This window comes from Alternaria dauci, chromosome 1 (genome assembly GCF_042100115.1).
Source record: "Alternaria dauci strain A2016 chromosome 1, whole genome shotgun sequence".
In the NCBI taxonomy this organism is placed as follows: Eukaryota; Fungi; Ascomycota; class Dothideomycetes; order Pleosporales; family Pleosporaceae; genus Alternaria; species Alternaria dauci.
Window position 1 is genome coordinate 3583421 of NC_091272.1, and position 24941 is coordinate 3608361.

At 51.3% G+C, this 24941-nt stretch overlaps 9 protein-coding genes across 9 annotated transcripts; 2 read left to right on the forward strand and 7 right to left on the reverse strand.

Moving 5' to 3' along the window:
• Positions 1 to 1116: 1116 nt before the first annotated feature.
• On the reverse strand, positions 1117 to 4760 carry ACET3X_001115 (uncharacterized protein). The gene is made up of 8 exons (XM_069446371.1): positions 3816 to 4760; positions 3484 to 3768; positions 3337 to 3431; positions 3026 to 3289; positions 2871 to 2973; positions 2793 to 2824; positions 2324 to 2729; positions 1117 to 2275 (listed from the first exon to the last, which is right to left on the reverse strand). Exons 1-8 carry the CDS (start codon positions 4403 to 4405, stop codon positions 1222 to 1224), a joined length of 2829 nt encoding a protein of 942 aa, XP_069311357.1. The 5' UTR covers positions 4406 to 4760; the 3' UTR covers positions 1117 to 1221.
• A 3161-nt stretch (positions 4761 to 7921) lies between these two features.
• Positions 7922 to 9120, reverse strand: ACET3X_001116 (uncharacterized protein; the record flags this gene model as incomplete). The annotated part of the gene is made up of 3 exons (XM_069446372.1): positions 7922 to 8187; positions 8238 to 8844; positions 8951 to 9120. 3 exons carry the CDS (start codon positions 9118 to 9120, stop codon positions 7996 to 7998), a joined length of 969 nt encoding a protein of 322 aa, XP_069311358.1. The 3' UTR covers positions 7922 to 7995.
• Positions 9121 to 9383: 263 nt separating this feature from the next.
• ACET3X_001117 (uncharacterized protein) lies at positions 9384 to 10150 on the forward strand. Its single transcript, XM_069446373.1, has 3 exons — positions 9384 to 9537; positions 9738 to 9862; positions 9963 to 10150. The coding sequence occupies exons 1-3, from the start codon at positions 9490 to 9492 to the stop codon at positions 10006 to 10008; spliced, it is 219 nt and encodes a 72-aa protein (XP_069311359.1). The 5' UTR covers positions 9384 to 9489; the 3' UTR covers positions 10009 to 10150.
• Positions 10151 to 10378: 228 nt separating this feature from the next.
• Positions 10379 to 12123, reverse strand: ACET3X_001118 (uncharacterized protein; the record flags this gene model as incomplete). The annotated part of the gene is made up of 3 exons (XM_069446374.1): positions 11152 to 12123; positions 10674 to 11102; positions 10379 to 10605 (listed from the first exon to the last, which is right to left on the reverse strand). Exons 1-3 carry the CDS (start codon positions 12080 to 12082, stop codon positions 10379 to 10381), a joined length of 1587 nt encoding a protein of 528 aa, XP_069311360.1. The 5' UTR covers positions 12083 to 12123.
• Positions 12124 to 12285: 162 nt separating this feature from the next.
• Positions 12286 to 16018, reverse strand: ACET3X_001119 (uncharacterized protein). Its single transcript, XM_069446375.1, has 3 exons — positions 15772 to 16018; positions 13752 to 15406; positions 12286 to 13702 (listed from the first exon to the last, which is right to left on the reverse strand). The coding sequence occupies exons 1-3, from the start codon at positions 15912 to 15914 to the stop codon at positions 12429 to 12431; spliced, it is 3072 nt and encodes a 1023-aa protein (XP_069311361.1). The 5' UTR covers positions 15915 to 16018; the 3' UTR covers positions 12286 to 12428.
• A 1684-nt stretch (positions 16019 to 17702) lies between these two features.
• On the reverse strand, positions 17703 to 19988 carry ACET3X_001120 (uncharacterized protein; the record flags this gene model as incomplete). Its single annotated transcript, XM_069446376.1, has 5 exons — positions 17703 to 18355; positions 18404 to 19493; positions 19647 to 19821; positions 19873 to 19899; positions 19951 to 19988. 5 exons carry the CDS (start codon positions 19986 to 19988, stop codon positions 17703 to 17705), a joined length of 1983 nt encoding a protein of 660 aa, XP_069311362.1.
• Positions 19989 to 20917: 929 nt separating this feature from the next.
• Positions 20918 to 21755, forward strand: ACET3X_001121 (uncharacterized protein; the record flags this gene model as incomplete). The annotated part of the gene is made up of 2 exons (XM_069446377.1): positions 20918 to 21377; positions 21439 to 21755. 2 exons carry the CDS (start codon positions 20918 to 20920, stop codon positions 21753 to 21755), a joined length of 777 nt encoding a protein of 258 aa, XP_069311363.1.
• Positions 21756 to 21861: 106 nt separating this feature from the next.
• ACET3X_001122 (uncharacterized protein) lies at positions 21862 to 22801 on the reverse strand (the record flags this gene model as incomplete). Its single annotated transcript, XM_069446379.1, has 2 exons — positions 21862 to 22578; positions 22640 to 22801. The coding sequence occupies 2 exons, from the start codon at positions 22799 to 22801 to the stop codon at positions 21862 to 21864; spliced, it is 879 nt and encodes a 292-aa protein (XP_069311364.1).
• Positions 22802 to 23411: 610 nt separating this feature from the next.
• Positions 23412 to 24669, reverse strand: ACET3X_001123 (uncharacterized protein). Its single transcript, XM_069446380.1, has one exon. The coding sequence runs from the start codon at positions 24630 to 24632 to the stop codon at positions 23481 to 23483; it is 1152 nt and encodes a 383-aa protein (XP_069311365.1). The 5' UTR covers positions 24633 to 24669; the 3' UTR covers positions 23412 to 23480.
• Between the last annotated feature and the right edge of the window lie 272 nt (positions 24670 to 24941).

Here is a 24941-nt window from a genome sequence, read left to right on the forward strand (position 1 = left end):
TGATGTTTCTGATGCTCTAGAACTAGATGGAAAGAGTCTCTACAATATCTCAGACATGAAGAAGAACATAAAGCTGGTAGCCGAGACTGCGGATGCATTGTGGGATGCTGGATTCCGGGATATTGACACGCCGGACGATAATGGTATGACACCGTTCCTGCAGAGTTGGTATTGTGCCAATTTTGAGATGGTAGATTGGTTCATACAAAGAGGGGTGTTTATGAGTTCAGAACATAGAGACGCCGCTCTGACTGCATTACACGTTTATGCAAAGAGGCTGGAATACCCCGGTGGAGCCTTCGCGTACGATATCAACGCAATACCTACGGATCACTACTACATGGAGGCGGTTCAAAAGCAGTTGGGCATACCATATGACGATTGCACATGCGAGTGTTCTCCTGGAGGATGCTCCCCTGTCACATTCTTCCTCAAGCGCCATGGAGACTTCCTCAATTTCACACGCAAAGACCAAATCAGGGTGTGGATTGAGAATGTCAGTCCACCAGGACCGTTATTACGACAATACGTCTACGAGTGCACACGATGCATACTGTTTGATTTCCTGGGCGGTGAGCATACTTGCTGCTCCCTTCGGCAACAATGTTCCGTAGAGTACAGTGTATATCAGAGAAAAACATCGGAGAACAAATGGAGAGAACGGATCTTGAATATCCATGACGCCGGCGAGGAGCATTTGAACCGCTGCAAGGTGGGTATACCCGTACCACGAAGAGAGAGCTTGCAAGCCTTGCACAACACTGGGATCTTTCAGATGGCTCTAGATTCTGCAATGTCGCATTTCGACGAGATGGATCGGCCTGATACAATGCCAGTCGAGGAACAGGTTTTCAAGTATATCAATTGGCTTCTGGTGGAAGGTCACTTGAATATCGATGTGAGCTACGAATGTGAGCACAAATTGGCTGGTGAATTCCATATTCAAATTCCATTTCACCCCAACAGTTAAGTTGCTGGAAAATTTCGTAATCGAAAATTATAACAATAAGCATCGACCGCTCTTGAGGCGCCTCTAAATTCCATCAGACTTGAGGAATTCAACATGATGATGTGATAACTTGCAGAATATTCTCCCTTACAAGTCTCTCAAGGCATCAAAACCATTGCATTACTAGTCCTATCAAACGCCATATCCATGCTTATGCTTCTATGCAACGCCATATGTGTGCAAACCCAAGCTGAACCCATGCACAAGATAAATCACGAGTTGACCCTCGTATCAGCATCCGCAACCCTGTTTACTAACCCTCTAATCTTGGGCCAAAGTTCCGGTATGCGAAACGGTTTCGAAATGGCATCGTCCATGCCTGATGCCAGCGACTGCTCAATCTGTTCCATGCGCGCGTTTGCGCTGACAGCTAGAATAGGAAGGTGAAGGGGTTGTTTCTCAGGCCGTTCGTAGGAGGCGGAAGAGGCAGACAAAGTTTTCTTGTGCGGAGATTGAGCAGGCGATGCGGAATGCGGAGCCGGCGGAGCCGCGAGGAGGCCTCGGTGTTCGTAATCGCGGATGAGGCGGGCGCAGGTAAGACCATCCATGACGGGCATTTCAATGTCCATGAGAATGATGTCGAGTTCATGTTTGCCTTCGGCGGTAGAGCCGCTTTTCCCGTTTCGCCAGTAAACACTGTTCTTCAACCATTCTAGCGCCTCTTGACCGTTCCCAGCTACGCTGATGTTCCAACCAAACTTTTGCAGCTGCTTTTTAAGCACCTTTTGGTTGACGAGGTTGTCCTCTACAATAAGAACGTTTAGTTTGATCGACTGCATAGCCTCCTCGCCTGTCATCGTTCTCCGAGGAACAGGTCGCGCTTGTACCGCACGCGCGCTGACATGGTCAGCTGGTGGTTGTGCGAGGCGGGTGCTGATGAAGAACGCGAATTTCGATCCTTGTCCCTTCTCGGAGTAAACCCCGATGGCTCCTCCTTGTAGCTTGGTAAGAGATTTTGAAACGAAAAGGCCCAGGCCAGAACCACCGTATTTGACGTGCGTGCGAGGCGTAGCTTGAGAAAACCGGGAGAAAAGTTTCTTTTGCTCATCCGTGGTCATACCGCAGCCCGTGTCCGTGACCTTGAGCCACAAGAACGCTTTACTGCCCTTGCCCCATTCCGCCTTGTCGGTGACGTCGGTGTCGGGCTTTTCGTCATCGGTAAATGTTACTTCGTCCCAACACTGTGGTGGACGGCTCCAACAACCACCGATGGTAACGGTGATGGCCTTCCGAGGGCGATCTTTAGTAAACTTGATAGCGTTGGTACTGGTCATGTCAGCGGATAGCAAAGAAGCTGAAGATGAAGCTACCTACAGTAGATTGATAAGAACCTGTAACAAACGCGACGGATCGAGCATTGCCCATTCCATTCCGTTGAACGTTTCATCAACGCGGAAGATGAGGTCGATACCCGACTGCTTGCACTCGACTTCGAACATCCTTACCGCATCTGACACCACGATCGCCGGCTGAATACGTATCGGCGTGATCAGGATCAAGTTGGAATCAAGTTTGGACAAGGTAAGCACGTCGTCAATAACGCGTTTCTGGTGCATCGAACACGACACGATGATTAGTAATGATTCGATGCAGCTCTGGATTTCCGCCTCTGCCGTGGACGTCTCGGATGATTGTCCTGATGCTATGAGTTGGCGTCCGGATAGTTGCTGGAGCGAAGCGATGACCGAGTCAGCGCATTGTATCACCGCTGACAGTGGATCTAAAAACGGTAGATGAAGTTAGCAGGCGGCTCATGCGTGATTTATACATAAATTCTACTTACTCCTGAGTTCGTGCGACGTCATGTCAATGAAGCTGTCTTGGTTACTAAAAGAAATTCAAACAGTGCGCAAAGTCTTACTTTTCTTGTTGTCGTTTGGCTTCCAGCGCTTCATCTATGCGACGCCGCTGGACGTTCTCCGCCCACTTGAAATGTGATATATCGAATAACGTCCCCATTATACCTGAATTGGCCCGTAAGTGTATAGACAAGAGCTCAATGGAACATTAACGTACTTATTACTTTTCCGCTCTCGTCCAGCTCTGGGTAGCTCGAACTTTGCACCCATATATTCGACCGTATGCCGTCTTGGTTGACCCACGTTTTCTTCAAACGGAATTGCACTCCACTGGATTTACCAAGTTTGAACATGCCCTCCCAGTCCTGTTTTACTTTCTCAACATCTTCGTCGGAAACTAGATTAAACCACTCGTCCTTGCTGACAGGAGCATGTGCATGGCCCGTGAGTTCGAAGAACTGGTCGTTGGCATAATTCATACCTTAATCAATATTAGAACATAGCAAACTATGAGATGACTGTACTCACCACTCTCAGGGACGTATATGTATATAGCCGTAGGTGAGACCTGAGCGAATCGCGCAAATTTCCTCTCTGCAAGCCGCGCTTTTTCTAATGCTTCCCTGAACTCGGACTTAATATGTGAGTGTCGTGTATGCTTGGGATGACACTTACACCTGCGCTTGTGCTGCTTCTTGTGACTTTTTCTGTGCGTTGATGTCTATTGTGTTGCCGGCAATACCGATCAATCGCTTGTCGTCATCAAACACGGGAACACAAGCTGAGAGTACCCATTGCGCAACATCTTTCGAGCCTGGGCGAGCCTTCCAACGCATTTCAAAAGTAACTGATTTCCCTTGGGTAAGCGTGTTCCACATGGAAATTACTAGTGCTTGGTCGTCTGGATAGACAAGATCCATGAACGAATACTCGTCAGGTTTGGCGTCTCTGGGTTGGGAACTTGATTTTGTCAACAAAGTAATGAATGAAGTTGCAGTGAAACTTACCTGAGTCTATACCATGCCTCATTTGCATGTAGAAGTTTTCCTTCTGCGTTGTACTCGAAAACGCCAACATCGCTCATCTCCATCATCGTCTGGATACTTTCCCATCTGGCATGAAGGCTTGTGTAAGGTATATTGCGGAGTGATACCGCTCTATCGCGCTTGAGTTCGCTTATCAACTGCGCTTTGGATCGTGTGAATACCGGAATCCGGCCAGTACCAAGGTGATCGCCGTCATCCGCTTCTTTCTCCGACAGTGCTAGGTCCTGCTGCTTTGCATCGAATTCTTTCGCCCTCACCACTTTCCAATTGCCGTTGCGCCCGGATGTTTCGGCAGTCCAGACTAGACCGCCAAAGTCATATTGCGGCTTGTATTCACCCAAGGCCTGTGCCCACGAACGGAATAGGAGCGCTGCTCTGTCCTTGGCTAATATGGAATTGCGGAGATGGAGTTTCCGGAACGCCTCGTTGCAGAAGAGAAATTCAAATCCTAGAGTTATTTCTTCCGCTCTAATAACGAACAGCGGTGCTGCATCATACTCCAGCTCTTCCAGGTCCAGTAAGCGTGCGCTGGCGCACTCGGCCGACGGCATTCCGAACAGGTTTCGATGTCTCTCAATGGAACATAAAGAAACAACAGGCGATGAAATTGTCAATCAGTGTATGCTCTTCGAGTATGCTCAGCGCCCAGCGCACCCCGCAGGGCGTAGTTGTAGTAATGTGGTGGAAGGGGCGGTGTCCACCGGGAATAGGTATTGTAAGGAAGTTGCTGTACAAGTTCGCCACTAGAAGTCAAACCACCGTAATCCCGGGTGGTCCCACGAGCTTCTTGTCGGAACCGAAGAGTACGATGTGTATGATCCAGGATGTAGTCGAGCGAGTCGAGGTGTTTGTGCGCTGTCAGTGGTACTATGTTGGCGTACCTTGGATGCGCGACCTGGGCTACAGGGCGGGCGAAGTACACCAATGTGCGGCATGGCAACTACTGTATGCGGGCTAGGTAGGCGTGAGTCGGACCGCTCTAGCCCTCGATGGCCGGGAGAAGGGGACGTCTTCGGCCATTGGTCGCCGTCGCGAGTGTAAAGCTCTGATTTTGACGCTAGTTCAATCTCGACCGCAACCACAAACTGAAATAGCAAAAGTGCCACGTTCAGGGTCCAGATGATCGTCGACATCGGCCCAATCGCCCGTAGGCTGCTGTTGAGGCAACAACTCTTGCCCAACCCATGTGACCCTGCAGCCTTTTCTGGTGTGTCAGATCGGCATCTCCATCTCCACGCGCATACAAGCATCGATAATCTCGGTTAAACTTGGAGTAGCCAAAAGAAACATTGATAATCATTTCAAAAGGGCAATGCAGGTAATGTCCACTCAACCTCGCTCCTCGCAGAAGGGGCTTGCTGTCCAGAAAGTGTTTGCCATCGCAACACCGACGGCCGACGGCACTGGGACCCGGATGAATCATGTTCTTTACTAAAGACTTGTCTGTTGTTTCGATTTGAGTAGCACAGTCCCTGCCTCGTCCCTCTATGCGGTTTTGCATACGCACAAGCGGCCAGCTCACCACCCAGATCACGTGCTAGCGCGCTTTCAGCCTCTTGGCGTGTAACACAGGAGGAAGTCGCGACCTCAGGCTGTTGCTAACACCGCAAACATCTGCTCATCATCAACATCCGTCCACCTGCTCTCAGTAACTGGGTATACTGCCGCCTGTCAGCATCAGCTGAATCCGCCAACATGAGCGAGGATGAGTTCGGCTGGTCCTCTGGCGACGAAGAGTCGTTCGCGGCTACCACAGATGCTGTGCTAGATGGAAAGCGCAAACTTACCACCGACAGCGTTAACACGACATCCTTAGCCAAGCGAAACAAACATGAGAATAATACTACTGTCGCTCCTTCGCCCAACACAATTCTTGCGAACCGGATCCTCAAGGAACGCTTCGCGATCGATGGGTTTCGGCTCGAACAGGAAAGAGCCATCACTCAGCTTCTGGATGGTGGCAGCGCGGTCGTTGTGTTTCCCACTGGAGGTGGCAAGAGTCTTTGCTACCAGGCGAGTCATGTCTTTGTGCAATGACTTACCCGTCTAACTTTCCAAGGTGCCTGCCGTGGCGTTCAGATATCAAGACGAACAGCTTGGTCGCCGGACCGCCGATCAAAGCGGCGTCACCCTGGTCATCGCCCCGCTTATCGCTTTGATGAAGGATCAGGTCGATGCACTCTTACGCCACGGAGTCAAAGCTGCCGTGTTGAATTCGTCCGTCTCCCGCGACCAATTCCTGGCTGCCCAGGACGACCTCAAGAAGGGCCGCTTAGATCTTGTCTACTGCGCGCCTGAGCGACTCAACAGTGAAGGCTTTATCGCTTCACTCAAAGATATCCCTGGAGGCATCCGTCTGCTTGCTGTCGATGAAGCGCATTGTATCTCTGAATGGGGCCACTCGTTCCGCCCTGATTACCTCAAGATCGCTCGATTCGCAAAAGAAGCGCAAGTTGAGCGAGTCGTATGCCTCACCGCCACAGCAACACCAAAGGTCGCTGAAGACATTCAAGATGCCTTCTCTGTATCCAAAGAAGGCCTGTTCCGGACAACCATGTATCGCCCCAATCTACGTCTCCTGGCTGAGGCGAATGGCAAAGACGCTGACTACGTGTCAAAACTAGCTGCTCATCTCGAGAAGTATCCCGGTCCTACTATCGTGTACGTGACCATCCAGAAAGGCGCAGAGATGCTGGCCGCAGAACTACAGAAGCGTGGTTTCAAGGCCCGGCATTACCACGCTGGAATGCCAGCGCCGATGCGCTCGAAAACACAAGACGATTTCCTCATCAGCAAGGACATGATCGTTATTGCTACCATTGCATTCGGCATGGGCATCGATAAACCAGACATCCGTAGCATCGTTCATTTCGACATACCTGACAGTATCGAATCGTACAGCCAGCAGATCGGCAGAGCTGGTCGAGACGGCAAACCGAGTGTGTGCATGTTCTACCTCTCGACGAAGGATTTCCATCTCCGTAACATCTTCACTTACGGCGATCGGCCCTCGTTGCGCTCACTGAAGCTTCTGATGCAGGACATATGTTCGCCAGCTCGTAGACGACTCAAAGCAGGCGACACTTTCCAACTCTCACTGCATACGCAAGGCCAAGAAACTGACATCAAAGCCATTGTTCTCGGCATTCTGTATGCGCAAATGGAGTTGCATTTTGAGCTCTTCCGTTCTGCTGGGGCGCTGTACGTGAAGTATAGTTATATTGTTAAGAACCCGAACATCGTGGAGAATGATGGGTCGCTAGCAGCGTCCGCGATTGTTAGATCATCAGTTAAGAGTAGCAAATGGACGCTTGTGGCGTTGGATGACCTCGCGAATTCAAGCGGCATCCCCAGAGCGGACCTAGTACGCAAAATGGACGAATGGAACGAGCGCGGTGCGATCGAGCTAAAGAAAGAGGGCGTGCAGAACGTATACCGCTTGGAGCGACCTTTGCCGTCTACGCCAGAAGAGATTGATAATATTGTCACAAAGCTCGACGAAACCATGGGAAAGACGGAGAAGCAAAATCTGGCCCGCACAAAAGCATTACTCGACCTGATCACCGACAAACGCTGCTTATCTAGGTCTATCGCGGACTACTTTGGAGAGAGCACTGATGTGTCAGAAGAATGTGGACATTGCACGTGGTGTGAGACACACATGCAAGTTGTGCTACCCGACGAGCCAACACAATCTCCTGATCCCAAGAAGGTCCAGCAAGTACTAAATGCGATCAGTATACGCGATGACCCCAGGTTTCTTGCCAAGTTCGCATTTGGGATCAAAAGTCCACGTATGACTGCCCTCAAGGTCTTTTCAAACCCTGCGTTTGAATCGATGAATGTGTGTGAATTTCCCGAGTTGTTGAAAGTCTTCACAGAGGCTTGTGAGAAGCACAGTGAGAAGGCGAAGGCGTGAACACGAGTGCTATGAAGATCTTATAGTGGGAGTATTTCCAAAGGATATACGTGTAGCTCGCTGAAACGCAAACATCCGTATTTTCTAGACACGGAGACATGTTTCTCACTTAATTAGTTCCAGGAACAGATTCCATGTGTACATTCATGCTGAGTGGATTTCATACGTGGTGTATCTACAGATGTCGATTAGGACATGGTATGCCTCTATAGCAAGAGCCCCCTACAACTCCTTCTTCAGCTTATTCGTCTGTGTCTCCTCTTTCCTCAACTCTTTAACACCAGTCGCCGGTCTGCCCGCGACTGCTTCCTCGCCACCAATCGCCTTGAACGCATTATAGAAGATCCATTCAGTAGCGTGTTCGACCGGCTCGTCGAAAACAAAGGGGAGGAAAGGGACTGCTGCGAGACCAAGCTGCTTCCAGTTAGAACTCTATCAGTATCAAATAGTTGGATTTTACTTACCCCAATAGGTGCCCAAGTCCTCAAAGTCTTGTTCTTAGCATCCTTGAGCGCGCGCCCAGAGTACCTGACAATACTGTGGATAGTAAAAGCAGGTAGACCCATAGAAGCAACAGCCTGGAACACAGCTCTCTGCGCCATGACAGCCCTGTAATCCTCAATCGCCGGTATCTTGCCCGCAACCACCTGCCCACCAGTCAACGGGCCCCCTGCTTCACCATACTTGACACCCTCTGTACTTGTAGCGTTCCTCGCGAGATCCTGCACTTTGTCGAAAATACCTGTACTAGCACTCTTTCCCGTTGCAGCGAGATCTTTATTCTTGGCTTCCCCCAAACTCTTCTCTGCCGTATCGTCAATGTCTTTTTCGGGATGTAGTACATGTTGGTTGCGGCAGTAAGCTTTGTAGCCTTCGTGGGCAACGTCGCCGGTGAGGTAGAGCCAGGATACAGCGTAGGCGCCTTTGACGAGGTAGGGATGTGCGATGGGACGGAAGGATTCGCCAATGTCGGAGGTGTAGGCTACATAGCGGTGCGCGGAGAGCATAATGGTGCGGATTCGCGAGGCGTACGCGGCATAGCGGATGTTTGTATCTGTTGTGTCTTCGGCTCTGTAGTCGTGTTAGCTGGATGTATGAATTGTGAAGAGAGCCGGCGCATTGGGGATAAATCATTCGAGTGGGCATGTTGAAGACGATTGAGGAAACTAGCACGTACTCGCCCTCGTAGAGCACCTCCCACAACTTCTCTTCATCGTTGAGTGTGTCCTGAAGCTCTTTCGGCAGCTGTTTCCTGGGTGGTGGAATCGAGAAATCCGGTCGTGTGCCTTGACGCTCCACCGGTACGCCGTCGACCTCTACAATCTTCTTGTTGTCGTCTTTCGCCATGGCTAATGTGCTGTACACTATTCTCCCTTTGCTCAAACTTTGAAACAACAGACAAAAGAAGGTGGGAGTAAGTCCTGAAAATGTGCGCAAGCGTAGAGCTCCATGCTTCTTTGGTAACCACTACTGCCTACCCTAACCAGAGCGCACCTCGGCATTCTGCGCGACGTCACACTCACCTAATCGCTGTGGCTGTGCGAGTCAACATTAGCCACAGCATGTCAGCCACACGTCGCCAAGACCCCATCTTCTCTTCCGAAGAGAGCTCCGCGCAAGCGCAGCATCCACCAACGCTCCACCGCACGACTCTCTCCATCCATTGACACTCCATCACCCCGCTTACGGCACGGATACTCCTCAAACACCGCAAAGATGGTTGCCATGTACACTATTATGGGCCGCCAGGTCGGATCGCACGTCGTATGTTCTTTTCCCTTGTAAACGCACCGGAGGAAGAAAACTTTGGTGGGAGAGGGAAGGGACCGGAAAGCATTGGATGGGGTGCTGCATCCATGGCGCATGCCCATGGATGACTATTCATGGCGGACTTTTGGGGACCAGAGAGATGATTTGGGCTACAACGGATCTCTTGACATGGGCTAACAAGTACGGTGTTTTAGCTCGCAATGGCCACCCTCGGCATCACATTCACCGGTGCTGCGCTCTCCATGAGCGGCAAGAAGACCGAGGACCCCACTACTCCCCCGATCAACGCAAAGAGCAGCGAGGAGGAGAGCTTCGTAAAGTGCGTACACATACCTTGCGAGTGACGTGTCGCTAGCTGTTTGCGAAGGCAGCGGAGTACAGGCGCTTGTATTGGAAGACCGGGGCTAACAATGTACTAGGGAGTACGTCAAGAAGGCCGCCGACAAGGTTCAGGGAAAGCAATAAACATGACGTTCGGACCGGGGCAATGATGATAGTGGACGAGAACACGATGCGGCAACGAGTCATCTTCGGATAGCCGCGTACGTGCTTCGAGGGTGTGGAACACTGTAGATACGCCAATTGTACCAACAAGCAAGCATTGGACCGATCTATCCACTCTCACACAAGTTACTGCCTGCCATTGCGACGACATGAACATGACTGGGTATTCGATACTACAAAGCAGAACATAGACACAAGCGTACGCTCAAGACCAAGGTATAAAGCAGCCGTCATAACCATCATATAACTGGGAGTGTGCAAGTGCGTCTCCTGTAACGCTGGACTTCTCAAAAGCCCCCTCCTCCCATCCATCAGTAATCGGCATCCTCTCCTAATCCTGGTCCTCTTCCAAGATAATCTTCTTGCTCATACTATCCACAACCTTGCAATAGAACTTGGCCGCTTGCGCCCTTGGGAAGCAAATCTCCTCTGTGAGGTAATCGGGCAGTAGATCCAAAAGCTCCCTGTCTCTTTGCTCGTTAAGCAAAGGCTGGTATATGAACTCGGTGTCTTCGTAGGATGTTCCGCTGGAGGCTACTGTGAGGTGGAAGTGCAGTGCTGGGAAAACATGGTGTTAGTATGCTGGTTATCCTATCGTGGAGAATATGTAGGGAAATGTGACTTACTGCCGTTCCGTCCTGTTTGCAGACAATCGTAAATATCCTCCTCGTCTTCTGATCTTTTCACGCCTAGAACAACAAGGTTCGTAAGATCGCTGTAAAGATCGACCTTCTGCTTTGCGAGGGTCGCTTCCTTGGCTGCTTCAACAGTGCCTGGCAAGACAACGCCGGTTGTCCTGGCTTTCACCGCGCTGCCAGGCACATTCTTGGTCTCTGGCTGCGCTGATGATCGGGCTGCTGCGAGCTTGCTCGACAACGCCTTGTTCTCATTCTGTGCCGATGTGAGGGAATCGGCGAGTTTCTTGTTCTCTGCCGCAAGACGCGCCGACTCCTTGGAGGCTGCTGCTAGCTCTTTCTTTATCGACGCGAGGTCCGAGGTGCGGGATTGGAAATCAGATATTTGTTGCTGGAGGGCTTTGATGACTGCGTCTTGGTCTAGCAATGTGTTAGCCTACGCGATTAAGCTGTCTTTGACGCCTCGTACCTTTTGCTATCTGGTCTGTCCGCTTCTTAAGCTGTTCAAAGTTTGACTCCTTCCCTGTCGAAGCAGACTCCTTGAGCGTCTCGTACTTGGCTGTCATGGCGTCCAGTTTCTTTGTGAGGTCGCCGACTTTCCTTCGCATGACAGGGTCCCGCTCAGAATCCGACACACTTCCTGTTCGTCTCACTCCAGCTGATGTTCGTCGCGCCCTGCTGTTTGGTTGGGCCCGACGCGCGGAGAGTCGCGCGTGTGGTGGCGGCATGCTTTCTGGTATTTCTTCGACTTCGACTTCGACAGATTCTGACACATCCATCAAGTCTGCGTCTGGCTCTTGTTGTGTCTCGGGGATTGTCATCTGCTCAGGCTCGGGGTCGGTCTCGGGCTCAGCTGCGCGTTTCGTCCCTCTTGACTTGGTTGCAGGCTTCGCCTTGGTCTGCTTCTTCGCAGGCTCTTCTTTCGTGGCAGCCTTGCGCCCCCTCTTCGCTGGTGCCGCTTCTTCGACCTCGACTTCCTCCTGCGCCTTCTTCGCTGGCCTACCCCTCTTACCAGGTTTGGCCTGCGCAACCGGCTCCTGCTCTTCTTCGTCTTCCGCCTCGTCTGCATCGCTGTGGACAGCCTCAGCAGGCTCCGCTGGCGCTTTGCGACCGCCCTTTGCCGCTACTTTTTTCGCGCCCGCTGCCGCGCTCTTCTTCATAGCTACCGCACTGGCGCCGCTTGTTGGACGCGTCGCCGCTCTCCCTTTCGCAGCCGCCGTGGTCGCCGCGGCTGTTTTCTTCGTTTGCGCAGCGGTTCCACGCGTGCTTCGCGCCGACGCTTTGTTTTCGCTGTTGGACTCGGGTGTGGGAAGCGCATTGAGCTCGTCGACGGTCATTTCGTCTTCGGAAGCGGATTCGACGGTAAAGGAAATGTTCGCGGCTTTGCTTCGGGGCGCCATTTTGTGCTGTCGCGAAAGTTTGGTAGGAGTGGGGAGTTGGGTGTGTGGCATGGGAGCGGGAGTGGCATGTAAACACACGACCCTAGCGTCACTTCCTTACACGGCCCTTCTGACCCCGAACACACAACCATGTCTTCACTAACAGGCACAATGTCGTTGATGTGAGGAAACAGCATGAAACAATCGTTATTATATACAAACAACTATATACTACTACAGTAGAGTGGGCTTGGTCGCCCAGCCCAGGTATCATCCCAAAGCATATATATCCGGAACGCCCATGATCAGTTCGTCGTGAAGTCATAGCATACGCCACATTACCGTCAAGCCCTTGCCCACCGTGCCCCTATCTTCCAACACTGCTTCCGCCCCAGTTGCTAGGCGCCAGACTGCTAAGCTTGCTTGATACTGTACTACCAGAGAACCAACTCGAGGACACACCGCCGCCAAATCCGAACTTCCACCACTTGTTTCTACCGTATTTTCTTCCTCCTCCAAGACCGGTTCTGTTGCTCTTCTTGTCGTCAATCTTGTCTTGCCATTTGAGTTTAGTTTCCATAATAGCTTGGATGGAGTTGATGATGAGGAAGGTCGTGGAGCCAATGGCGCGGAAAAAGGCCAGGCCAGCGACAGCCCAGAGAATGAACGTCAGGTAGAAGTTGTTGGTCACTTTGCGATCTGAGTATGCTTCGCTGACAGCCATGGCGAGGATAGCGTTCGAGATGAGCCAGATGACGACCATGTAGGTTCGGACGGCACGGTAGTAGTCTTCCTGTTGCTGCGATTCGGAAATCGGAGACTCAGGTACCTCGACACGATCACGGAGATTCCGCAGAGCTTCATCGTAACCACTGTCAATGTCCAGTTGCTCTGATGGCATTTCGAGTTCGACGACGTCCTTGTTCTTTCCCTTGGCGTCTCCCAAATCCGTCTTCGCTACGTTGTCACCCTTTGTTCCCCAAGTGATGTCGTGTGTGTTGCAGAATGCGTACACTTGGAGAGTGGCGATGTAGGATGGGAGAAGAGCAAAGTACTGCGCACTCGACGTGAACATATGCCACGGATCCAGGTACATAAAGGACATGAGGAAGTAGAGACCAATCGTTGTCGCAGTAGAGATGATAAGGTTGGTAAAGACATTGGCGCCTATTGTCTTTTCTGCTTTTGGATCCTTGAGTTGGACGACAACAATGTAGATGGAGGCGAAGGTAGTATATGCCATGATGATTCCGTACATAACCATGCTCCAGAAGAACATCTTTTTGGCTCCTTGGGGTCGGTTACCCATGGACAAGATGAATTGCATGCAGATGAGCAAGGTGCATGTGTAACGCAGGATGTAGAAGATGTATTTTCCAACGTTGTGGCCGAAGGGATCGAGTTCCGGGTCTGACAGTGAGCCAGCAACGAAGTAGAACGTCAGGTAGAAGTTGGCAAGCGAGAAGAACGTGAACAGAAGTTGCACGAACTGGTATACGAATTCGATGTGGAGGAGGATCTTGCGCCCAATGGTATGGTCAGTCGCCCATACTTGCTTGAAGTGGAGCAACGAGTAAACGGCTGCGAAGAAAGCACCGTTCAGCCATCGTCGACGTTGGGAGATGAATTCGGGGACAGCATCTGCGACGTGTTAGCTTCGGTAATTGTCAGGTTTGGTGAATGTTCTTACCCGGCACATCAGTCTCACCAGTCGCCGCTTTGACGTATTTTAGAACCCACTGCTCGCTACGCTTCGCCACAAGCTCCCAACACAGGATACGATCTTCAGCCAGATACATATTGGCCGTGAAAACATCTGCGTCCTGGCCGTGTAGCGTCTCTCCCTTGAAGTACTGGCTCAGGGGACCGTGGCCTGTGTGGTCATTCTGCAACGCGTGATAACGGTATGCCGAAAGCGCACCTGGCAAAACAGTAATATATCCGAAAACGGACTCCAGCGGCTTGTCGAGGATATTGGACATCTTGTATTCGAAGTTCTGTGACGCGACAAGAGGGTTCAGGAGACCAAGCCAGGCTTTGCCTTTGCCTGCCTTGATTTCTCCAGCAGCTCCAGCGACGGAAGAGTCAGTGTCGAATGCTTTCCACAGATGGTACAGGGCTTTAGGTCCAGGTTTGGTTCCCACGTCAAGTAGAATGCAGATGTTCGGGTTAAGCGCCCGTCCAAAAGCGTTGAAGAACCAACGATGCGAGTTCAGCTTCTTCGAGTTCTTCTCTTTCAGACAGAAGATCATTTGACATGGTACAATGCCCTTCTCTGCGCCCTTGAATTTGAGATCTGAATCCAGAGAGACTTGAGTAGTGTATTCGTAGACGTGAGCCGTGACCTCTTTCTGGTTCACGTGGTTCTTCGCGATACCTTCTTGGAAGCATCCCATCGCCGCAATGGCATCCAAAGTTCGGGGGTGGACCTTTCCACGACCATCCGCGATGATGCACACAACAATCTTCTGCCATCCGTCCTTTCCCCAAGTTCTTGACTTCATGCGCGAGCAGAAGTGGCTGATATTCTGCATGACGCCGTGCATCGTTCGGGTGAAGTCGATCTCGTTCTCGTTGTACATGGTGATAGCGATGAACAGCTCCGTCTCCCGCTGGTTGCCGATGTTTTGGCGTAATTTGTAGCCACGATCAATGTAATCATCTGGGTCGCATGTGACGGCCGTATATCGCATATGGGTGAACTCGATGTCATCTCGTCGGGGAAGGAAACTGTGGAGGATGGTCGGGATCTTGCACTCGAGAATGAGTTCACCATTGATCAAGCGGACCTCTTTCTTCGTCATTACTGCATCTCGCGCTCCACGTCGTTCCTGTGCGCCATCCGGAGCGGGCCCGTAGTGCTCCGCTTTTTCGTCTATTTCAGTGTATATGTCCGTGTATGTGTCGTCGCTCATATACGAGTCGCGCGATCGCAGATCTGGTCTGTCATCGCCAATGTCGGTGAACGGATCGTCGTCGTCGTGCATGGGTATTGAATTCATATCGGTCATGTCCATTGTATTCTCAGATCCGCGAGAGCCCGGCCTGGCGCCATTGGTGAACAAGGGCGCTGGGGGTAGAGGTCGCTGAGGACTGCCTGGCCGTGGGCTTCCATGAAGGTCTAGTGGCTCGTATGAGTTCACTGAAGCTGGCGGCCGTGAGTAGTCGTCTGATGTGCGCGTGGGTGAATATGGTCGGTCGGGTGATAACGGCCGCCGGTAGGGAACGTAATCGTCATCTGGCGGCGGCATGTTCGGCGCAGTATCCATTACTGATGGCGTCCGTGATAGTCCGGATACTGATGACGATGCGGGGTGATATGTGCGCGATACTGGCGATGGAGGACTGCGGAGATCGAGTAATGGTAAGTCTGGGTCTTGTAATCGTACGGTTTTGGAGGGCGTCGAGTGATTTGCGACCTCCGACTTGAGCAGCTTCCTTCGTGGCATCTGTGTAGGTACTGCCGCCATGCTCGGCGTGGAGTTCAGCGCATCGCCGGCCTCGCGCAGGAAGTCGTGAATGCCCGCCTCAGCAGCCCTTTGCTTGCCCACCTCAGACATGGTCATGCGCTCGCCCAAGTCGGCGGTGGTGCTGTTGGCACTTGACATGTTGGAAGTGTCCTCGAATGAGGGTCTTCTGGTGGGGATGAGATTGGGTCCAGAATGCAGGACGCAAGTGGAAAAGAGACAACAAGGAAGACAAATACTCACGGCATATAGCTTTGGCTGTCATCCACGTTTGTCAACAAGCGCATTGTTGATCCTCGTTGTAGTTGCTGAGGGGAGCCGTCGTCATAGTCGTATGCAGGTGGCCGTCCATAGTGTGAACCACCGTGTGGTGTGGACCCGTCCATCGTATGTGTGTGCCCCGCGAAAACAGAAATGGGTATAAGAAAAGTGTCGTCGTTCTTCGTGAAACGTGGAGCGTGATTGAGATGGGCAGAAATGCGATATGGATGTGTTCAAAAAGGGTGGAATAGCAACTTTCCCAGCAGTGATGCGATGGCGGTGTATGCAACGCTGTTGTTGCTTCGGCCGTTGTTATGGTAACGCCGAACCCCTGTCCCCTGTCAGTCCAGGAACACACCCCGTGGCTTAGACCACGACATCTCAACCAGTTCCTGTACAATTCGTCCGTATTCGTGTGCGACCGTTTAGCCTGTCGTGTTCCATTGGTCCGGGATACGACCTGCGCTACTGGGGCTCGATCATCAGTTGTCGAGGCAAATGTCTGCTGGGTCTTGCCGTCTTCGCACTGGGCCTGGGGCATGCCAGAAGCACCCCACTACCGAACAGGGTGTTCGCAGCTTACCGCCAAAGCTACGACTTGTTTTTATGTTGAGCATATGCATTTGCTTCTGTCCACAACTCAAATATCCCCCTGAGATAGGTCTCGACCTTGAACCGTGCTGACGTCGGTTAGAATGGCTGCAGTTATCAATCTGCGATAGGGCGTCCGCTCGACCAAATGCTGAATGCTAGGCTGACCCTAAGTGTCGCGTGCATCTGCACTTGCAATCTCTTCCTCTCGGTGCTGTCTTCTTTGCTAAGACGTCATTCGAAACGCGCAGGTCGTCGCCCTGTATACCATGGTGCTGCGTGCACGTCGCATACTACTCTGATACCTACTTCCAAGCTTACAGGACTGAATCGCCCAACTGAAACTACGAGAAAATATCCCTTCAGACATTCTAACGACAACTCGTTCCGGGAAAATTGATCGCAAGAGAATCTTTCTAGCAGATCTCTTCAACTGGTTCGCGTTCTGCGATCCGCCGAAAGTTGGCATCGACTAGCAACCTGTGCAACTACTGCAGGCGATGGAACAACAACACTAGCGGAAATCTCCAGAGAAAATTCATGTTCAGTGAGTCCAATGGCCTGATCATCCAACGGCTGAATACTATTACAGTCACCAAGAAGACTTCACAATAGTAGTTCACCGCGATGGTGTATCTTGATGCTTTCAAGATGGATCTAGGATCCAAGATGTACAGCGCAAAGATGAGTTGAGGAGGTTGATATATGGGGTAAAGTCCAAGCTCGAAGCAGGCGAGGCTAGAAAAGACCAGAGAACGACAATCAGGATGCGCTCCATCGGACCCAATGCACGATCTGATCACCCGGTGCTGATCCTTCTTGCGTCACGAGCCTTAATCCGACCAAGGTTTCCATTGTCTGACACCAGAAAGTGATCTAAGCGTCGGGAGCAGCTGGCTGAAGCTTCATGCATCACACGCCCTAACTCATCCCAGTTGGCAACTCCATTCGCATCGTTCAAAGACCAAACTAGGCGACTTTTTAGTGTTCACTACCAAAGAGCCATCTAAGCCTCAAGACAGACAGGTCGATAGTTCATGCATCACGCGCTTGAACTCTGTAACTCGTCCTAGCAGACGTCCAGGTTTGCATAATCGGTGCGTTTGTGCTCACCCGACAACTTGTAGGAAGCTGGTAGTAACGCAAGTTTTTTTAACATGAGAACATCTGGCACTAGCACATGCCCAGCATCGTGAGACCAACGTTTGTATTGCTTGTTTGTTGGAATGGTATAGGGAAGTACAACGATATCGAAATATTGAGATCAGGACGCGAACAAATATCTTCGCCTTCGCGTGCAGGACCGTACTTCAAAGAGATACCTATGATACAAATATCCCTTTGAAATAAGTCTCAACGCCCTTGAGCCCTTCCGCATCGACCGTGTCAATGTACCCAACGTATTGGTCCGGTCTCGTAACGACCACACATCCTGTCTCCCTATCGACACCGTACCCCTTGTATGCATCGCCAAAGCCCTCGAACGCATTGGCATCGTCTGCGTACACTGAATCGTAATCCCATCCAGTCTTTGAATCAAGAGGATGTAGGATATCTGGGAAGTCGCGCAAAAGCTCTACTTCCTTGCGCTTCGACGAGTGCAATGTAAGCACGTCCACGTCCTTGATGAGATGAGGAGCCAGTAATGATGACGATGACAGAGCTCCACAGAAGCCTTTCAAGCGAGCGCTCTGTTGTGCATTTGCGACATTGCCGGCAAACACAATGATGCGGAATCGTCCATCGCTTCTCAGCTTCTGCTGGAACTCCCAGGCTCGACCGTCTGATTGGTTGATGACTTGGTAGCTTGGGAAACGCATGCCCAACTTTGTCTCCGAGGCGAGCTCTTGCTTGCCGACAATCTCAAACTTTGAAGACACGTCTGTCCCGTCGCCTTGGTCTGCCGCGTTGCCTGGTTTGCCGACTAGCATGCTCGTTCCGTAATCGACTGAGAGCCCAGTAGCGAACATTTGACCTTGGTGTTGTCAGCAAATGCGATTAGCCTAAGAACCTTTGTCCTTACCCTTCAGGAATGCTTGTTTGAACTCATCCATACTGACTCCTTCCTCATCCATGACGTCCTTGGCCGGTCGCCCTGAAAACAACCTCGAAAACTTATGATCAAATGCAATGAGATCCTGTGCGATACGCCTCCGCTCCGACTGGTACGTCTTCAAAATGGATGGATGAGCGATGCCTTTCGCCACCAAACCCAGCTTCCAGCCCAGGTTGTACCCATCCTGCATGGAGACATTCATTCCTTGGCCGGCCTTTGGTGAGTGCGTATGTACGGCATCGCCAGCCAGGAACACGCGGCTCTTGTGGTCGAAGTTTTTGCCAACTCTCTGACCAATCTGGTATGCCGTCCACCAGTCACAGTATTCGTATGTCAGCTTGTACGGTGCGAGAATCTTCTGCGCAGCTTTGAGAATGGTTTCAGGTGTGATCTTCGACCTGTCCGCTCGGCCACTGGCGTCGGGCTTGATCTCCGTGAGCTGGATATAGAGCCGGGCAATCTTGTTCTCACGTGGAATGATCATCATTGATCCTGAAGACTCGCTGTGTATGGCGGAACGTTTGCGAACATCCGGAAAGTCGGTAATAGGGATAATGTCCAGCACTCCCCAGATGTAATCTGTAGGCTCTCCTTCCAGCTCAAAGCCTAGTTGCTTCCGTGTCCAACTGTGAGCGCCGTCGCAGCCTACGACGTATTTCGCTCTCACAGTCTCCGTGCTACCCTGCTTTCTCTGGCTGTTCGCGATGAGTTCTTCAGTGTCATCGTCTGCCAGATTACTTCTAAAGAGACCGTCATTGATTGCAGAGCCCTTGCTTTGAGCTGGCTTGGCCTCATCCTCGGTAAGATATCGAAGCTGAACCGTCACGGGATAATTGTCTGGAGAATGATCATCTACCCGATCTTCCGCAATATGAAGCGACTCGGGCAAGACCGCACGCTCGACCCGTAGCGTATCCTTGGAGTGTTTCTTGATGTGATCAAGGAAGAATCTTTCAATTCGTCCCTGGTGGAGTACGATCTCCTTGAATCGAGAGACGCCAGGTGGTGTATCGGGCACCCCGTCCGAACGGCGTATTACACCGTCTTCGCCTGGGTTCTACGAGTGTTAGGAAGACTGCAATGCTATTCGAATGTGGCAACATACCCACATGCAGAACTAGATACTAATCAGTCAAGTTCATTCAAATTGCACACGTTCAGAATCTTCATAGTCTAAACTTATTCCTGACAGGAAGTTGCATGCACATACCTCTATCAAGTGATTTGCTTCCTTCCAAGCTCTATCGGCGAATCCAAAGCTGTCGAAAATCTCTAGGCTGCGGATCTGTAAGCCATCCGCTTGTCCTGAATAGATCTTTGTGCCACGTTTGTCGACGACGCGAGCGTCGATGCCACATCTTGCCATCCAAGCCGAAAGCATCAGTCTAGGATCTGGTCAGTGTTCCAAACATGTCGCTCTAGATATGTATAACTACCCTGCCGGCCCGGCACCAATGATGAGGCTTCAAACTTGTTAGTGGTACACTCTGGTAGATCGACATTGGCAGACTGACACATCGCACTTTGACTCCTTTGTCTCCGAGACTGTCATCTTGAGATCTTTTCGCCGTTATCACAAAGGACTGATGGTTCGAGTGCAACTACCCCGCTTGGAGATTGCTTGCACAGAAGATTGGTGGTGGTACACATCACCAAATGTGGCTTGCATCTAATATAAGCCCTTGCAACCGCTTCGTCCCGGGCATGCTAGTGATCCTTCAGTACGGCAGAGGAATTCGGCGCGTAAAGAGTGGACATGGCGTTGTTATCGACGCGACTGGTGCGTGGCTACCCCACATCACGCCAAGCCGGTTTTGGGTCGCATGACGCGTGGAGCAAAATCCAGACATCATGATTGGCATATCCGAGTGTGGGTCGTGACTTAGCGCAGGAACATTCTGGAGTTTGTCAGAGCTTTGTCAACGACAATAGAGATGTTGTCTTCATAGCTGTTGGGACCTGAGATTTGCAGGGCATCGGTCGTTGCTTTTGTCAGAGCTTTGTCAGGCGAGGAGGAGATGAGGATGTGGATGTTCCCGTCCCGGATGCAAGGCTGGTCCGCTATCCGCGATTGGTTCGGGCGAACTACGGATCCTTCCTTCTCTGTGCTTGCAGGACACGAGACTTTGACCGCGGCCACAACCTGCATGCCAATAATCTTTAGCTTCCTTGATTCAATTGCCGCAGTTGATTGTAGAAATTCATCGAGAGTTGGATTCAACGCAGAGACGTGTTAAATATGTGCATTGGTTGCCAGCCCTGGAGCGTTTCGCGCATCATTGCAGATTTCACTACTGACATAGGGTCATGACGTACCTCGGTACATACATCATCAGCGCCGCCGTCCAAAGTGCACGTCACCGGCATGAAGTCTTTGACTGGTCAACCCACAAATATCGCTATGGCATCTTAGATAGTTGCACCCATCTTCTGACATTCCCGAGGTCGTCTTTCGGAACACGGTAAAGTTTTACGCTCAGCATGTCCACGAACTACGACTTCAAGACCGCCCTGGTAACCGGTGGTGGCGGTGGTATCGGAAAGGCGCTTGCTCATCAATTGATCAAAGATGGAAAGAAAGTCATCATCGCTGGCCGCACAGAGTCGAAATTGCAGGAAGCCGCAAGAGAGATCGGAGCAGCTGCGTACTACGTCCTTGATACTGGAGACGTCAAATCCATCCCGGCTTTCATCAAGAGGCTGGTATCTGAGCATCCAGACCTCGATTGCCTTATCAACAATGCTGGTGTACAGCGGCCGCTCGACGTGAACGAAATGGATCCAGAGGAATTCGGCAGCAAGGCTGACCAGGAAGTCGATATCAATATCCGTGGACCCATGCATCTTACAGTTCATCTGCTCTCCCATTTCAAAACCAAGCCAATGGCATTAGTTGTCAATATATCTTCCGTTCTTGGCTTCGTACCGTTCTCCCTCGTCAGTAAGTGTCTCTGTACGAGCCACATGTGAGAAACATACTGACTTCATTCACCCATCACCAGATCCTGTGTACTGCGGTACGAAAGCATGGTTACACTTCTGGTCGATGAACCTTCGAGCCCAGCTCAAGGATACCATGATCAAGGTTATCGAGATTGCGCCGCCCACTGTAGCGACGGACTTGCATCGCGAGAGAAAGGATCCAGACGATAACAAAAAGGAGAAAAACAAAGCTGCGTTGAGCGTAGAGGAATTCACCGAGGAAACGATAGGGAAATGGAAGAAAGGAGACGAGATGATCGCTGCTGGCCCCGCAAACAAGATTGTGGATACTTGGCAGGAGAACATGGGGCCTATTTTCCGCGACATGGCTAAGTAGTCATTACCCACGACGGAATAACTAATTCATGACTTTGTGTTTACTCCTCGAGCAGGTATCGAAAGTGACTGACACGAACTCATAGCCTGGTTCTTATAATTATACCTCAAAGTCCAAACCACTTCAGATCCTCCGCTTCGTGTACCGGCACAGTATGCCCTACATTCAGCGCGCTATACCCCACAAGCTTAGTCCCATCCCCATACACCATCTGCGTATATCCACTCTGCGGCGTATTCGTCACATTCCTCGTAAACGACACACCCAACAGCCCACTCCACTCCTTGAGCTGCTCCCCCAAATTCGGAATCTTGACCAGAGTATCAGCAGTACCATGCCATGTCGCCATGCGAGGATATGCACCAGTATAGCCCGGGTACATGGCCTTGACCTGCGCCACCCATTCCGCTTGCGTCTTGATGACTTGGCCGTTTGCGCATCGTGGGTCTGCGGTGCTGGGGCTCGCGCCGGGACTACCTGCTACACAGCCCGCTGCGACACCAGAGTAACATGAGCCTGCGGCGATGACGTCGGGGTAAGTCGCCATCATGACGTTGGTCATCATACATCCGGAGCTGCTTCCAGTGACGAAGACTCTGGCCGGGTCGGCGCCGTACTTCTTGATGGTGTACTGGATCATGTTGTTGAGGCCTTGGTTGTCGCCGCCGGCGTCGCGAGAGAGGCCCTTGGCGGTATTGACTTCCCAGCAGTTGTTGTCTTTCTTGGTGGATGGGAAGATGTTGATGAATCCTTTTTGCTCAGCCAGGCTGTTGTATTTCGTGGACTGAGCGTAAGCTTCTCCAGTGCCGCCGCAGTAGTGTAGCTATCCACAAGTTAGATAAGGGCTTCTTGCGGAAACTTTGTAAAGATAAATTAGCACGTACAGCCAGAATGATGGCAGGCTTGGTCGCAAGTTTGGCAGGAACATATATGTTCATCTGGAGGTTGGAAGGATTGGCTCCAAAGTCATTGACACGAGTGAGAGCGGCATTGGCAGTTGCACAGATTGCAACAATGCTGCCGAGTACAGAGGTTGGGAAGTGCATCTTGATTGTTGTGCGAGTTCTTGCGAAAGGAGCCTTCTGTGAATCACTTCCCTCTTATAGACCTGCTATGCTCATAAAGAGATCGTCACTAGCGCGAAACATTGTGAGGTTATATCCCGTGGCCACTAGCCGTGCTTGAATGCTGGTAAAGTGTCCACTCACCAGGTTCCCGACTTGGAAGGCACTGCCATGCGCGATTCCATGCCCAAAAGCATTTGGTCGTTCCAAAGACTTTCTCGGTCCAACCATAACGAAGTGAAACGAATTAACTGCAGTTCTGGGCAAGCTTTGAGGCTTTCGTGCCTACTGAGGTTAGATGTCAGGGGGGTTCGTGTGGAGTTGCTGTAAGGGATCAGGGATCTCGGATGTTTACCACGGGTGAAGTCCCGCCAAATATATTAACCTACTACCGAGGCTCGCTCCGATGCTTTCTATACGCAGCAGCTGCTGCTCTGGCGTCCCACGTCCCTTGTTTTGTTTTATTGCGGAGTTGCCGTTCTTGTTTACCGCGCAACAACACTTGACTATTCCGGCATCGTGTCTCACATCAAAAACATACCAATCACTGACATGCAAGAAAACGCCCAGCAGTGCATATGTTGTTATGAAATACGTCTTGATATTCGTCTATCATGCTGCCATGGATGCAAATTCTATTGGGCATCGTTCAACATCGCCTCTACAACTTTGACTGCGCCTCCTCAAACTCCTTGCTGTAAGGATAGTCAATGTACCCCTTCTCGCTCTTGGGGACATAGAAGGTGTTGCGGTCGTACGGGTTGAGCTCAATGCCCTTCTGTATCCGGTAAACAAGATCGGGGGTGCTAATAAAGTAGCGACCGAATACCGCTACAACGTCACGATCCTTGTGCTCCTCGACCAACTTCTTTGCCTCCTCAGCATTGAGTCCACCAGCGATGAGCAGCTTGCCCGAGTAATGGGGCAGCAGGGGATCAAGAGAGTTGGCTCCCTCAACATCGGCGTTACCGGCCACGCGAGCCTCAACAAGGTGGAGGTAGGCCAGGTTGAAAGCATCCAATTTCTTCATGATGTCGGTGAACTGGGGAAGGGGATCCTTCATCTTCATGCCCTGGAACTCCGAGAAAGGACTCAAACGGATACCGGTCTTGTCCGCGCCAACGGCTTCCGTAACGGCTTGAGTAACCTCGACGGCGAACCTGGAGCGGTTCTCAACAGAGCCACCGTAAGAGTCTGTGCGCTTGTTACAAGTATCCTGCAGGAACTGATCGATGAGGTAGCCGTTCGCCGCGTGGATCTCTACACCGTCGAATCCAGCTTCAATGGCGTTCTTGGCTGCTTGAGCATAGTCAGAGACAGTCTGCTTGATTTCTTCAACAGTCATCTCCTTGGGGGTGGCGTAGCCCTCGCCTAGGGATGTCGCACTGGAAGACTTGATGGTAATGTCGTTCGCTTGCGCAAAATCCTTGTTCGCCACGCGTCCGAGAGCCCAAAGCTGGAGGAAGATGTACGAGCCCTTGTCATGCACAGCCTTGGTGATCGGTTTCCATGCGTCGATCTGGGCTTGTGTGTAGATACCGGGTACGTTGGGGTATCCGCCGGATTGTTTCGAAACCAAGGTAGCTTCTGTGATGAGAAGAGTGCCTGGCACAACGGCACGCTGTCCGTAGTATTGTGCGGCCATGGGCAGGATTTCAAAGTTGTCGTTGACACGGAAACGCGTCAGAGGTGCCATTGCAATGCGCTGCTTGAGCTCCATGGAGCCCACCTTGAGTGGCTGGAAAAGGCGTTCTGCGGCCATTTTGTTGTTGTGGGTGTTTGATTTGGGAAGATTTGAGAGTTCGTCGGACATATGAGAAAATATGGGAGAAGAGAACAGCAGCTGGAATTGTTGAATGCTGAAGACCAGAAGACGTAAACACGCCTATATAGGCCTCATACTAAACACATCCTGTCGATGATTTGAAATCATCGTTCGGTCGATCTCGGCAATTGCGCGGTAAACTAACTCCACAGAACTTTCCGTTGTGTTCTTTGCCGGTGTAGGCCCTCGTTTAGCTGTAGATGGTAAGGAGCGTCTGAATCAAGCTACGTAGCCGCCGAAAGTGAGACGGTACCTGAGCTTGGCAGGGCTTGAGAAATGTTTGTCGGCAATGGCGCT